Source organism: Ostrinia nubilalis, chromosome 17 (genome assembly GCF_963855985.1).
Source record: "Ostrinia nubilalis chromosome 17, ilOstNubi1.1, whole genome shotgun sequence".
In the NCBI taxonomy this organism is placed as follows: domain Eukaryota; kingdom Metazoa; phylum Arthropoda; class Insecta; order Lepidoptera; family Crambidae; genus Ostrinia; species Ostrinia nubilalis.
The window spans coordinates 11,885,916-11,901,359 of record NC_087104.1 but is presented as its reverse complement, the minus strand read 5'-3'; the positions used below and the strand labels follow the sequence as shown (position 1 = coordinate 11,901,359).

The 15,444-nt window shown below is 36.3% G+C and overlaps 1 protein-coding gene across 1 annotated transcript in view; it reads left to right on the top strand.

Annotated features, from left to right (window-relative positions):
* LOC135080264 (hemicentin-2-like) overlaps positions 1–15,444 on the top strand; it is a gene marked incomplete at its 3' end in the record, with an annotated part of 312,023 nt that overhangs the window by 295,923 nt on the left and 656 nt on the right. The window contains exon 7 of the mRNA XM_063974951.1: positions 13,455–13,589. Coding sequence (XP_063831021.1) covers positions 13,455–13,589 — 135 coding nt within the window. The remainder of the gene's footprint in view (positions 1–13,454; positions 13,590–15,444) is intronic.

The following is a 15,444-nucleotide window of genomic DNA, read 5'->3' as shown; positions in this document are numbered from 1 at the left end:
TATTTTATTTCATTTTACATTTAGGTAACATTTTTGACGACCTCCGTGGCGGAGAGGCGCACACACCGGTTTTCAAGGTGTGCCGGGCTAATCCTGAGGTCCCGGGTTCGATTCCCGGCCGGGACAATATAGAAAACGATCTTTTCACATTGTCTCTGGTTTGGGTGTGTTGTGGTTCGTCGTTCCCGATTTCCATAACACAAATGCCTTAGCTACTTATTTTGGGTTGGAGTAATATGAGATGTTGTCTAATATTAATTTAAGTATTTATAATATTTTATTTATTTATATTATTTTATTTATATTTTTTATTTATTTATATTATTTTATTTACTTTTATTGGTTACTCTGCAATGCCAAACAACATAACATGTAAAAATATCAAATCATTTTAGACAAATATATTTTCAACTTAGACTCGTCATATCTCAGAATTCCCATATCTCACAACATAGCGCTTTAAGTGAATATACCTACAAGTATAAAGCTTTAAAATAAAATACGTTTCATTTTTGTCCGCCCTGGGGCATTTTCTCATATTAAAGTTCCCAATGTCCTTTCAAGAGTATATCTTACGCGGTTTAGATTTTTTCATACAAATGTTTTTTCCCACTAACTCCCGTTCCCATGGGAATTTTGCAATATCCTATTGTAACTAAGCTTTAACTTTACTAAGGTACCTGCATGCCAAATTTCAAACGTCTAACTTAAGCGGTTTAGATTTTTCGTACAAAAGGATTTTCCCGCTAATTCCCGTTCCCGCGGGAATTCCTAAGTATCCTATAACCTGCCCAGGAGTATGAAGAATAATTGTACCAAGTTTCGTTAAAATCCGTCAAGTGGTTTTTGTTTCTATAAGGAACATACAGACAGACAGACAGACAAAAATTTTACTGATTGCATTTTTGGCATCAGTATCGATCACTTATCACCCCCTGATAGTTATTTTGAAAATATATTTCATGTACAGAATTGACCTCTCTACAGATTTATTATAAGTATAGATAACCCAGAATAACATATCCCAACTTCCCAACTAATATTATAAATGCGAAAGTAACTCTGTCTGTCTGTCTGTCTGTCTGTCTGTCTGTCTGTCTGTTACGCTTTCCCGCTTAAACCTCGCAACCGATTTTGATGAAATTTGGCATAGAGATAGTTTGAGTCCCGGGAAAGAACATAGGATAGTTTTTATCCCGGTTTTTGAAACAGGGACGCGCGCGATAAAGTTTTTCTATGACAGACAAAATTCCACGCGGGCGAAGCCGCGGGCGGAAAGCTAGTAGGCTATAATTTATGGCGATCTGTGACAAATTAAATTTCACGCGGGTGAAGCCGCGAGCGAAAGCTAGTATTTTATATGACATGATCTTACGTTGCTAAAGAAAAAACAAGGCAGTGACATCATGGTTTGTTTAATTGTATTAAAATGAAAAGTGATGCCGTGGTCTTTCTTTTTAGTTCTTAAATTGTTCGTACATTTAAACAATACAAAAAGGCTGCGCTCGTGTAATGCGTAGATAAAACCGATTGTTACCTGTCAAAAATGCTTGTTTTGTTTTTCAACATTTACCGTGCCATTAATGTAAATCCTAAGATTTACCAACGAAATGGTGGTAAGAGTTCGAATCGCAAACCTTTTGGGACATTTACCATTAGGAATTGGTTGATCTTAGGTTTTACTAGAATATCTTAGGATTTACTGCAATTCGAGCTTTTACAGTAACATGTATATCAAATCCAGTTTAACTGAGAAAGAGTAATTCTACGATAATCGTAAACCATTTACGTTCATCTCTTTTACTTGAGTAAAGAATTTAGTTCAGTCGCCTAAATTAATGACTTTATGTAAAGAGTCTTATCCCACAAGCAAGATACTTAAGATATTACTTAATATACTTATTCATATTACTTTTAGCAAAGTTAACAAAAAACTGGTATATTCCCATAAATATTATCGACATAACAACGAATCCAAACGTTAACAATACCTAATAAACTATCATTCTATAGGAATGACGGATTGAATATTTATTCCTAAATATGTAGTGTGGGAAATGGCCCCAACTTCATGTTAGTACATTATCTCGTGACTTCGGTTTCTTTCTATCGCAAAAAATGATAAGCAATAAATACAAATATTTTTTTATTTTATATATTATATTTAATTTATATATTTACCTATTTATTTAATTTATATATTTACCTATTAACATCATAATTATGAAACAGTTAATCGGCTACAGACAGCTGTGCGATGTATGAATATTTCTGCTACCGTAAGGTTACCTCTGTAACATCTTCAAGCTTACTGAAATAAAAGATTTGAGTGTTATTTTTTGTGGGTCTCACACAACACAATTGGTTTGACAAACAATAAGACAAAACAAGGAAATATATTATTTTTTGAAGTACTATTTACTTACTTAGTAAAAGTAAAGTAATAAATTAATTAATTTATTTATTCTACTGCTTTACCAAGAACCAAGAACATAAGTTCTTGTGTAAGTGTAAGTAAGAGCATAAGCTCTATTAAAACACTAAGTATAACATCTATAACGTACACAGTCAATTAGAGGTAAACTCTGCATGCAATGAAGTGTTTATTTCAGAAAAATGACATCAAAGTACAATTTTAGATAACGCTCTCTGCTCTAAGCGTATACTTATATACGATACATGAAATCGGTCTTGACATGATGTATTAAAATTACTTATTTTAACTTTTTTTTATTAAGACCGCGTTTAAAAGTAAATAAAAAATTCAATTTGTGCTACTGACAGATAAACTCAGTAATATACAAAGGAAAAGTGGTAATATATCAAAATCTATATATTTTTTTTTTCATGTTTATTGCACCGCCTTAGTCTCTCTACTAGACCTGTGGTTGACTGGCAGAGAATGCCACTTGGCATTAAGTCCGCCACTTTACAGTTTGCAAAAATATAAATAAATAAATGTTATCCTATCCTATCTTATATACACACACACTTATCTGCAAAAACGTTTAATAAAACATTTCATTACCTGAACGTAGTTAGAATAAGCCACCTCTTTTGTGTGCCGACGTTCTGTCGGACTGAGCACGCTGACTGGCGATACTCACGGATTGCGCGCAAATTTTTGCGAAGTACCCATTTATTTAGTTAATCTTTAATTTTATATTCTGTTAATATAAAGTTATCGTTCTCAGTTTGTTTATTATGTTTCCAATCCAAAGCTAGTGTTACTAAACATTGTGCTTCTCTCACGTTAGTGAAATGTTTTAATTCTTGGGGAAATAAAAATCTTAAACTAGATATAAATTCAATTATCATAGCTCAATGTACAAAATCTGACCCCCAGATAGAAAATAGTTATTGTGTAAACTTAAAAGCGAAGGCAAAATTTCAAACAACAGCTACATTTTATTTGAAGCAGAGAATTACCATCAGAATACTATTAAGTATTTATTACATAAAAAAGAAGTAGTAAAAATATTAACTCACAGAAGAATGGGACACCTGGCCTATTATATTTACCGGTGATTTTACTAATAATTTAGCACCCGGGCGATCCCAGTTGCACTTTAAAGTATTGTTTTCAATATCAGAGTTATTATTCCAGCAAATACAATTATTTCTTACAAGTTTACAGAAATAACAAGTTATATTCGTATCCTTACTAATACTAAAAAACTAATCTCAAACTACGAAGAAATTTTACCACAATGCAAGAACCTCTAGGATAGATTAAACATATTTGAATATTTTTTCATTAAGTGAGAGTTATATACTTATATTGATATAACCCAAAATTATATTCCGCACAAAGTGTCCGTCATGCAACAACTAATCGTTGAAAAGTTATCATAGAATCGATTAAAAGAAAAGCAGCAGGCTAATCTAGAAAATTACCTTGAATTATATTCTTAAATTTTGAAGCAAGACCTAGTCTGCTACGCATTTTGATAATGCTTTACTTAACGATAATACCTATTATGTATAAATAAATATTCTTTATAAAGGTCTTATTTATTTAAATAACGTATTTATCATAGTTTTGATTTCACTAAAGCTCTCTAAACATCTACCTGGTAAATATGAAAATCTCGAGGATGCAGCGACGAAGTATAATTTATGGTTAAACAAACTTACCTTAAGTGAAGTTTGACCGTAATTATACGAGTCGCTGCATCCGAAGAGATTTTCATTCCCGCCCTACCCCTAAGTTTACACTTAACTTACCCTTACTTTACTTTAGCGAAATCATACTCTGAAATGAATGACGACTCGACGGTTGGAGGGGTGTGACGTAAGCGTGCCCCACTACCGCCGGATATCGAGTCATAACAAGTACTTTTTTGTATTGTATGCTCTAAAATGTTCGATGCCTAGTACAATGAGAAGTGGACTACCTGGTAAATATGAAAATCTCTTCGGATGCAGCGACTCGTATAATTACGGTCAAACTTCACTTAAGGTAAGTTTGTTTAACCATAAATTATAAATGCGAAAGTTTGGATGTCTGGATGTTTGTTGCTCTTTCACGCAAAAACTACTGAACGGATTTTGATGTAACTTTACAGTATTATTGTTTATAACCCTGAATAACATATAGGCTATAATTTATGACGATCTGTGACAAACTAAATTTCACGCGGGTGAAGCCGCGGGCAAAAGCTAGTTATCCAATAATTCCTAAAACCTCTCTAAAACAATTCGATATTCCTAATAATTGAGTTGGCTTTCAATTTCAATTGAAATTCAAATAAATAACTTACTTACCTCCCCGAATCAACTGGTAATTTAAAAAATGAAAATTCGGTACCAAATGAAAACCAAATACCGAACAATTATAAATACGACTTTTTCTGTTCACTCATTTTCGTCAATTTCGCAAAACAAAATAATATTACAGGCGGTTGACCGGCGCGTGACTCAAGCGAACCACAGCGAACGTGTGGCGAACGTCTGTCGCGCCACGTCGCGCTCGCATTCGTCCAAGACAGTCTTGCTAGAGCGGTGTCTATGTGTGCGTGGCTCGAGCGCGTTTAGTATGGAGTTTGTCTTCTGTTATATTTTGTGACGGAAGCTTCATACAAACGCTCGAAATCAGACTCACGCACACAGACGCACGCTTTACACGAGCTCTAAGCGAACCTCGCAGTCCATCCGTCGCGAGTGTCGCGCGCGTTGTGTTTTTAATAATAATTTTATTGCATGCACTGTCCGCTGTATTTTTAAAAACATGCCACCACGAGTGTATTGCGTAGTATACGGCTGCTTGAACTCGGCATTTTCAAAACCAGAACTTTCATTTTTTAAACTTCGTAATAATTCTGAATTGTAAAAATGATTAAAATAAAGTGCTTACATCTGATTTTGTAATATGTAGTTCTATTTAAATTACGAAATTACGCTTTTTAACAATTTATGTTTTCTATTTGATAAAGTAATTTTCTCCGCGTGCTTTTGTACTAAGTGATGAACTGTATTTAAAATGAGGCAATAGGTATGTGAAAGTAAGTATCCGGTATTTTATTTATGAGAATAGATATTCTACCGGCCTCTAATAGTACTTAATCAATTTATTCGATTATGTATTCGATCATTAAAGAACCTAATTAACGTTTTATTTTTTTGTTAACTACTTTGTCAATTAATTTATTCCATTAGGTATTTGATAATTAATAAACCTAAATAAACGTTTTAATAAATAAGTAAGTAAGAACCTTATTAATTTTATAAAGATTAAGAGTGCCAACCCTAACACTCAGTTGAAGTGTAGGTATTTAACTCGCCGAAAGGGCTAAGCTTCCGTACTGCTTTAGCTCATATATATATACTGTGTTAGCGGTGAGGTGCGCCGAATTTTGTCAGTGTGTGCGTGCGCGCCGCATACGTATATTGGCGCGCTCACATACAAACCGCGCTCGGTGCGTTTCTATGAAGATGACCTGCTCATTTGTATTTACTCTGTTAACAGTGAGCATTGGAGTTGTGAAGTGTAGGAGACAGTGTACAGTGTATTTATGTTTACCTACTGTAGTATGATATGTTGTATCAATATTGTCTCAATCTACACAAAATTTAGGTTTTTCGTTCTTAAGAAATACACAAAAGATAATTTTCGTTATATTCTCCCTACACAACGGTATCATTAGTAATCCAGCCTGCTCATTGTTCTCTAATAAAGGTGACTTTCAGTTTCAACCTTTAGACTTGAGTGAAAGGTATTTACTTGTACAGATCAAAGGCTCTTTCATAGATCTAATCACTAATCACTTACCATGATGAGATTATAATCAAAGTCACTCTCAAATAAGTTATCATCAATAGAAAAAGTTAGGCAGGTCAACGGCCCATATGATTTTTTTTTAAAGATTATTAGCAATTTATATTGCACAAATTACTAATAGTCCCGTTAGCCTCTTGTGGTAAGCTAAATAAGCGTGTATTACGAGTGGGCTCACCACAATAGTCGAGCGGCGGTGGGATTCGAACCCGCGATCCTCGGATCTCGAGTCGGCCAGTCCGGCCCCCTTCACCGTTCGGCTATCGTGGCTATAATTTTGCAAAGAGAAAAATAAAATAAAAAGAGAAATAGGTAAAACCTGTCGTCAGACAGAGATGTTTTTCTATTGCCATTCTATCTAGTCTCTCAGTCAGTGCCTTGGGGGAGGCCTTTGTCCAGCAGTGGACGTCATTTGGCTGAAAACGAACAGTGCCTGAGGTATATGAGCAGCACGGAAGGGGTGACATATAGGCTGTTGTTTTACAAAACCACACCCTAAATATTATGATTTGACATACGAGCATATACTTAAATCTAGTCTCGCTGTCGTTTGACGTCTCAAAAACACCCTCCCGTGCTGCTTCCGTACCTCAGACACTGACTTAGTTAACCACTTGACCTATAGAGCGGGAACGATATATCTATAATTTAAAATCATAGGTGATCATTTCAAAAATCAAAACCGAAGATAACTACTAAAAATTCGTCGCCGTTCCCTTCAAAAGCAATATGGCTTCTGCCGAAAGAGCAAAGAAATAAACAAATACTTGGCCCCTGAATAAGGCATTGGCTAAAAACTTTCCCCCGGGAACTCTGTGTCTCATATTTTATTTTCATAGTCGCGAGCAAATTTCTGTAGGATAACATTTGTTACTAAGCAAAAATGGGAGAGTAATCCTACTCCGTACAAAAACATCGACCCCTCGATGACCTGAACAAAATTAAAATACCTATAAATTAATATTATGTAGTTAGGTAAAGTACGGCCAACTAGCAGCGACACAAAAGGTCGATATATTCTGTCTCTTCCCATCTTGTGTATTTGTCGTAATGTCTCGTCAGACGGGTTCACCCATGACATTGGGTTTGTTTACATTTGGTATCGCTTCTCGTTGGCCGTACTTTAGATACCTAAAGGGTTTTCTTTTCTACAGAAATAGCACTGTTTTTAAATTCAAACATCAAACTACAATTATGAACATATTAACTAAGTAATACCTTGGTAGTAATTTATCATCATCAGCGTCATCAATGGTTAATCTTTTACAAATCGGTCCTAGTATCAATAGACAATATTATTATCGACTACTTATCAGCATTACCTTTTACTTTTACTGTCACTAAGATATCAAGAGCGAAATAGCGAGTTGCAATACTTCTTCTACCTCTGCTAACTTACCTCTATCCCTTATCTTACCTCTCTCGCTTTCTTTTAAATTATACGAACCTCTTGCACTATCTCCCGGTCCTTGCCATAGAACTTCGTCCTTTTACAAAATCTTCCATACTACTTGACCTTTCTGCACTGTGTTAATTAACCGCTATGCCCTTGTCTTACCTCTCTCACTATCTTGCTTATTTAACAAATCTTTTGCACTATCTCCCTGTCCTTGCCACTGAACTTCGTCCTTTTACAAAATCTTCCATACTACTTGACCTCTCTGCACTGTGGTGGTAGGTAAATGGGGGTAGGCAACAATATGTAATACATGAGGGGCAACAAAACAATCAGTTGCGGACGTGACGAGGTTTTTAGTGGCAGGGATCAAGGCAGAAAAAGTCAAAGGAAAGCTTTTTATTCAATGGCTTTGTGAGCTTCGCGCGAAGACCACTCTGGGTTGTTGGGATATAACTTGGTTTGGAATGAGTGTCGTTTGCTTTCAATCAAAACAGATTTTCGATTGGATAGTAAAGCAATAACCAATTTTGAAGGCACAACTGCTTAGAAAACACTTTACTAAACCTGAGAACACTTGAAAAACAATGAATTCAGTTTGCGTACCAGTGATTTCATAGGTTTCTTTTTATAAAAGCTGCAATGACAAAATCAAACCATACTAGTTTTTGGTCAATGATAAATTCAAACATATTAAAGTAATATTCATGTATTGTTTGATGCTCGTTCGTACTCGTATAAGTACATTTTATTTTGCTGTTCCCAACAAAATGAAACACTGAAAATTATTATCATACTTACATAATTCCTGAATATGTATAACTTAGGCATTGCCCTGTACCTATTCAAAGAAGGAAAGAGAACCGTCTAAGTCAAAGTCAAAATTTATTAATTTCGTCAAATATTTTGCTTTTAAGGAGCCTTTACATGTCTCATAATCTTTTTACCCTACCAGCGCTTCGAGACCAACATTTGGCAAGTGCTGAGAAGAAGCGCCGCAACAAACAAAAATCTATAGTATAAGTATAGTATCTTAAGCTTTTATTACAAATCTTCGTAATAACGAAATTACGTAGAGACACAGGTGTGTGCACAAACCTCAAGTGCCCACCTGTAACTTGACAATACCCAAATAACTCGGGTGTTAAAAATTCTGGATTCTGGCCCCGAGCCAGTAATGTCGATCGTCCCGACCGTAATGAAATCCCAAAGTTATCGCCGATAGCAGACTGTTTGCCCCAAATGCAAATATTCATGTAAATTCACAAATATTTTAGACTCGCCCTAATATTGGAGAGTGCGAATTTCAGGCTCGCATAATGTTTTGTGCAAGTCTGTCCACAGGAGCGGAGCGAGGTGTTGGAGCCACCAAAAGAATATACAGGGTGACTGGAAATTAGTGTCACATAGTAATATCTGTCAGAATAACCCTAAACTACCTTCCCTTAACGGCTCCGCCACTAATTTCCAGTCACCCTGTATAAAATCTCCGCTCCGCTACACTAGACAGGGATGTTGCAATCTAATTTAAAAATTTATACAAAACTGATAAGCAGGGAAACAGAGCGGAAAAGCGGAGCACGAAAAAAAGAAATGACTCTCGCTCGTTGCCCAGCTTCGCGTATGGAAAAGAGAAAAGCCCGGTTTCTATCAAAGCGAAGAAGAGAGATGTGTATGAATAACCACAGATCACAGAAACTAAAGGGAGATGTGACAAGGGGACGGGGCCGGTGTCGCAGCAATATGCCCAAAAACAGAACACATTGCTCGTGACAGCAATGATGACAGCAGCGACGTCATAATGTAAATAGTTTACATGCGTGCTTGCGTAGTACTAAAGATTATTCTAAAGTTGAGTACTGATACCGCAGTGGATAATGAGCACATATTTTGATCACTTTGTGTATGTGATATTCTAATGCGACACTGAGTTTTGAACTCAGCGCATTAGTTGGCATCTCTCTATATCTCTATGTGAATAACCAATCAGATTTCGTTATTTTCACATCACTCTCCGCGCAGATTCGATTTAGAAATCTGATTGGTTATTCAAACACATCTTCTCTTCTCCGCTTTAGTGGAAACCAGGCTCCACCCTCGCTCCGCTCCGCTACATCTCTCCGCTCCGCTACCTCTCCGCTTCGCTACCTCTCCGCTTCGCTACATCTCTGCTCCTGTGGACAAGCAGCATTAGGTTGCCTAAATAACCGCGTTATTAGAAGTGCCTTGAAGTCGTTTGTGTGTTTCATTCCACTTAATGACCCACGCAACGAGCAAGACAGAAAGCGAGTTAAAGTTTAATCTTTTAAGAAACTACATTCTGGTAATATGAAAGAAGCTGGGTTGTTTGAAAAGTCTAACTTGATTTTAACAACATTTCTTTATTCTGTAATAAAGTACTTTAAACATTGTTTAAAAGCTAATGAAATCGTAATAAAAGATTTGTTAATCTTACTATCACGATATTTAATACTAGTTTTCCTCCCGTGGCTTCGCCCGCGTGATTTTTTGTCTGTCACAGAAAAACTTTATCGCGCGCGTCCCCGTTTCAAAGACCGGGATAAAAACTATGCTATATCCTTTCCCAGGACTCAAACTACGAGTATATCTATGCCAAACATCAAAATCGGTTCAGTGGTTAGGCGTGAAAGCGACACAAACAGACAGAGTTACTTGCGCATTTATAATAGGTAATTAGTAGGGATTAATTCTTTTAGACGCTGCATTATTACACACACCCAAAAACTGGAAAAAACATTACCCTGCGTAATTTCTGGCGCACGATCGGGTAAAATTACAAACAGCTGTGCTACTTCGTAGCTACGAATGTTACACATGCTACGAGTCCAAATGAATGCTACGAATTCTAATATTTGCTACAGAAATTGCTACGTTACGAAATTATTAAATTAAAAACAGAAAAGTTGTTAAAATTTTGATTACTTCATTATAAATTTTCATAATGTCCAGTTGGTAGTGGCCTGCATTAAGCGCCTTCCTGCTACCTTTAAGAAGTCGTCGGTCCACCTTGTGGGAGGACGTCCTACACTGCGCTTTCCGGTACGTGGCCTGCACTCCAAAACCTTGGTTCCCCATCGGCCGTCAGTTCTACGTAGGTACTATATGCCCTGCCCATTGCCAATTTAGCTTGCTAATCATTGGGGGAGGCCTATATTCAGCAGTGGACGTCCTATGGCTGAAATGATGATGATGAATTTTCGTATAGTTGTAGGAGAAAATTAATATGTGTTTTTTCACTCGATATAATGCTACGATATTACAAAACTGAACGCAAAAAATCTCGCTGGTATAAATAACTCAGCAGCCTGATCGTGTTTTGCCAAACCTTTTTCTTAATCTTTTACAAACAGATCCTGATACCAACAAAAACCCTCCGCGCTCCAAAATGAATCTTTAAATAGGGAACTGCGGTGTAAGCAGATCGAATCGGGATATTTACATAAAGAAAATCATTTCACGTATTGAAAAATCATTTGGGAGTTCCACTATGAGTTGGGGAGGTACGGTGAAATCGTTAGGGCAAATAAAATGAATTCTGGAGCAGATCACTTGATTTAGTAGACTCCACGTTTCATACGATTACAGAATGAGACTCAAGAATGAATCTTTTCTAAACAAGAGATTTGATATTGTTCTATATCAAAGTACCTATGCTCAAGATTGAATGAAGTTTTAAGCGATATAGTTTGACAGCTAGAGCTAAGTAGGTATGCCTGTCTTTCTGGAGTTTTATTAATGATGTTTTTTATTTATTTTATAGAGAATATTTTGTAATTTGTGTTGCACAAATTGCCAACAGTCCCGTCGTAGTAAATATGCTTGTCTGCCCTACAGGGCTTCTAGACAAAATTTGGCAAGTTGCTGAGAAGAAGCGCCGCAACACAGTCACCATTTGAACGTAGGGGGTTAGAATATATTTGGAAGCTCGTTACTATTATTTACCACGAATTCTCGATTATAGAAAGTAGTCTTAAGATCCTCAATATCCTCATCTACCACGAAACTGCGTGGCAGTTTTAATCGTTTACTTATTTAGTTTAACAACTAACCAAACACCAATACAAATTAATTACGCCCTACTTACAGCGCATTCTTTTCATCTTATTTGTCTGTTCCGTAACCTTCCAGAAATAACAATACCTACCTTTCTGGATGGTAACCCGTGTAACCGCTTGTAAAATTTAGTTTAACAATTCAAATAGGTAATGTAACGGGTTGTTATGCTAATAAATGGCGGTCGACGCGTTGACGATGTTAGGGATTCTAAAAGCCACTTAAGTTGAGGACTAATTATTAATTGATTAATGTTATGATACTAGCACTAAGGCGATTATCACACTGCACCGCGCTCCGCCGCGGTACGCGGGACGACAGATTTAATCATTATATGCAAGTACCTCAGTTTGTATAGAAAACACGCGGATTCGTTATATGTCGCCACGCGGACCGCGGGAGAGCGCGGTGCAGTGTGATAATCGCCTAACGGAATTTGAAATTATATTCAATTTACAGGTGTCGTACAATAATGTGGTAGCGATCAGTTTTATTCAAGAAACAGATTATGTACCTACTCCTGATGAATTCTAACCAACTAATGATGTTATTTTGAAACAAAAATATACAGTAATTAATAACATTCTGATGTACTAAAGCCTTAACGAGACGATTTGTCTCCACAGAATTAATAAAATATCAATAGCCAGGTCTACATCTAAAACGCCGTCTTTTTTTGCTACACTGACCTTTTTTGTCTGCTCTTTATTTAGATATCATTTGTCCAAATCCAATTATTTGCTATTAGTGACAATATAATCAGAAATTCGATACGTAACGTAATATGATGTGGCGATGTGATTGATTCATATTTGCACAGCCATCAGAGAGTTCATTATCTGATATTTACTTAATTATCCGATAATTAATACAAATGGATTTGTTTATGTTGCAATCTATTTTCAAAGTTTAAATTATTTAGGCTGAGTTGCACTATCTCATTTTAACCGTGACTAATAACCTTAACTGGTGTTTTTGTATGGAGTTTGACAGCCTGTTGACGTTTGTTATAATAAGATTGTGCAACCTAACCTTAGGCTGAGTTGCACCACCTAACTTTAACCGTAACTATCACGAAAACCGGTGCTTTTTCTATGGAGTTTGACAGATTTTTGACGTTAGTGAAAAGTTAAAGGAAGATTGTGCAAACCAACATTAACCGATTGAGTCCCAGGACGGCATTAATTAATTTCATAACAATTGATTATCTATTGTGTCTAGATTCGCGGAGCTTGAAGGATTAATGTTTTGTTGGTCAACCCGTGAGACCAGAGCGTAGAGGCTGTAGGCTATATCCTCAATTTGCCGGTTGGTAGTGGCCTGTATCCAACGCCTTCCTGCTACCTTTATGAGGTCGTCGGTCCACCTTGTTCCTTCCGATCATTCCGTATGATTTTTTAGAAGATTATTAGCAATTTGTATTGCCCAAATTACTAATAGTCCCGTTAGCCCCTCGTGTTCAGATAAATAAGCTTGTGTTACGAGTGGGCTTACCACAATAGTCGAGCGGCGGTGGGATTCGAACCCGCGTTCCTTGGATCTCGAGTCGGCCAGTCCGACCCCTTCACCGTTCGGATATCGTGGCTATAGATTGGTTAGGAATTTCGGATTGATCATCAACATTTTTGCGCTTTAATCATAATTTTACTTTCGGTGCTCAATGTTTTATAACTAACTATAATGATACGAACATCTCTGTTTTTCCAGGTGTCAACAAGGACAGGGATTGTGTCCCACTACGTGCGACTACAGATAGTGGTGCCGGAGGCGTTTATACTGGGCTCTGGAGAACACCACGTCGACCTGGGAAGTGTCATCCACCTCATTTGTATCGTTGAAAAGGTTTGTATAGATTTTTATGTTATTTGTAGTAATTGTCCCCAAGGGTGATTATCGTCCACACATAAATGTATTGGGCAACTAAACTTTAATGGTTGTAAAAATTAACCAATAAAATTTGAAAATAGCACACATGCACCTCACTTAATACACATAGAACATCAATCAACTTAAACACCACATTTTATAGTAACTAAATCTTCATAAATATTAGCTAATACCTATTTCAGACCACCGTTAATAAGCCACTCCATGTGACTCCATGAGTTTTTAGCAAGCTTTTCAATAAGAGTTCAAGTAAGTATTGTACCCTAGCCTATACTTACTTACATCAACCGTTAAATCCTTAACTGTTTTCTTACTACAGGAAAACGTAACCTCCTATAGATTATGCTCATAAAATATTCTACTGGCTAGTTACCTATTTAGCAATTTACGTGCTGGGCTTAAATTTTAAATTGCATGTTTTATGAAAAAGTTGGAATAAGCGCACGATAGCTACACGTTGGGCGCCAATTTTTCACTTTTCACCACCTCATTATTTAAAAGTAACCTTTTATTTTAAACCTTAAGTTTGCTTGCATTTGGGACTGAAATATTATAGTGTTAAGACTGCATATCAAAGTTTATTTATGAAAGCTTATTTCACCCATAATTTCGTAAAATTGTGAAAATTGCCCAATTAAAGAAGTTATGAGTGTGCTTTTATATTTTTGGATTTATTTATTTATTTGAAGCAGTTACTTAAATGTATAGTTAGAGTAATATTAATAGGTTAGCTACATGAAAACAATACAGTACCTATATTATCTGCGTACAAGTTATAAAATGGAAACATTTACAACCTACTATACCATAAAAAGGGCTTAAAATATTGTGTGCACATTCTAAAAGCGAGCACATAATAAAATCCAAATAACTATGCAGGGGAGTGCTTACGTATTTTCAACACATGCCATTTTATCTTTAATAGGATTCCGTATGTTATGACATTGCGACATTTTTATGGTTCCAAAGATATAATCGTAAAATTACTCGTTTTATTAACCCGTCCGACGCCGCGGCGGTGTATTACGGTCTACGGCAATCCGGAATTTTGACGGAAAGCTCACTGAATTTATAGATTGCGACTGAATAAAGAACTGGGGGAGGGTTGATTGGGATTGTTTTATAACGACTGTATTTGACTCGATGAATTTGTTTTGATGCCGTTTGACAGTTCGACGGTGATTTATTAATGTTGAAATAATTTGTATTTGATAAAATACTCATATTAAAGAAAGGTGTTACCAATGCGAAGACACAGTACTCAAGCTAAACGCTATGGATCCTCGTAGTCGTAATAGGGGTGAATTCTCAACAATTTTTATCCTGCTAATCTGTCCTTTGCACCAATTACATTTCAAGCATAGTCAAGAATGATTTTACTAACTGACGTTCATGGACCCTGAAGGGCAACTCGACGCAACTTAAGGGCATAGAGAGGAAGCTTTTACAGCTCTTGTTTTCATATTATGGGCCATCAATTTACATAGAAGTACTTTTATGAGCTGTCAAAACGCGACTCTTGCAAAGGAAGTTATGATGTCGCTTACTCGTGGTTTGACAACCTTATTGACTAACAATTTCAATATATCTGACATTATTTGTGGGTCTACGACAGATTGAAAGAGCGCTGTTAGGTAGCCAATACAAATCACATATAGGTACCTCTAGGAGGTAGCAATGTAACATTTTGAACATCTTGTACCTACTACACTTTATTGTTGGAACTCCTGTAACATTGCGAAGTGAATAAATTAATATGAATACTTACCTAATCGGGACCGATGCCACCGCTCATTCTCACTAGGACTGT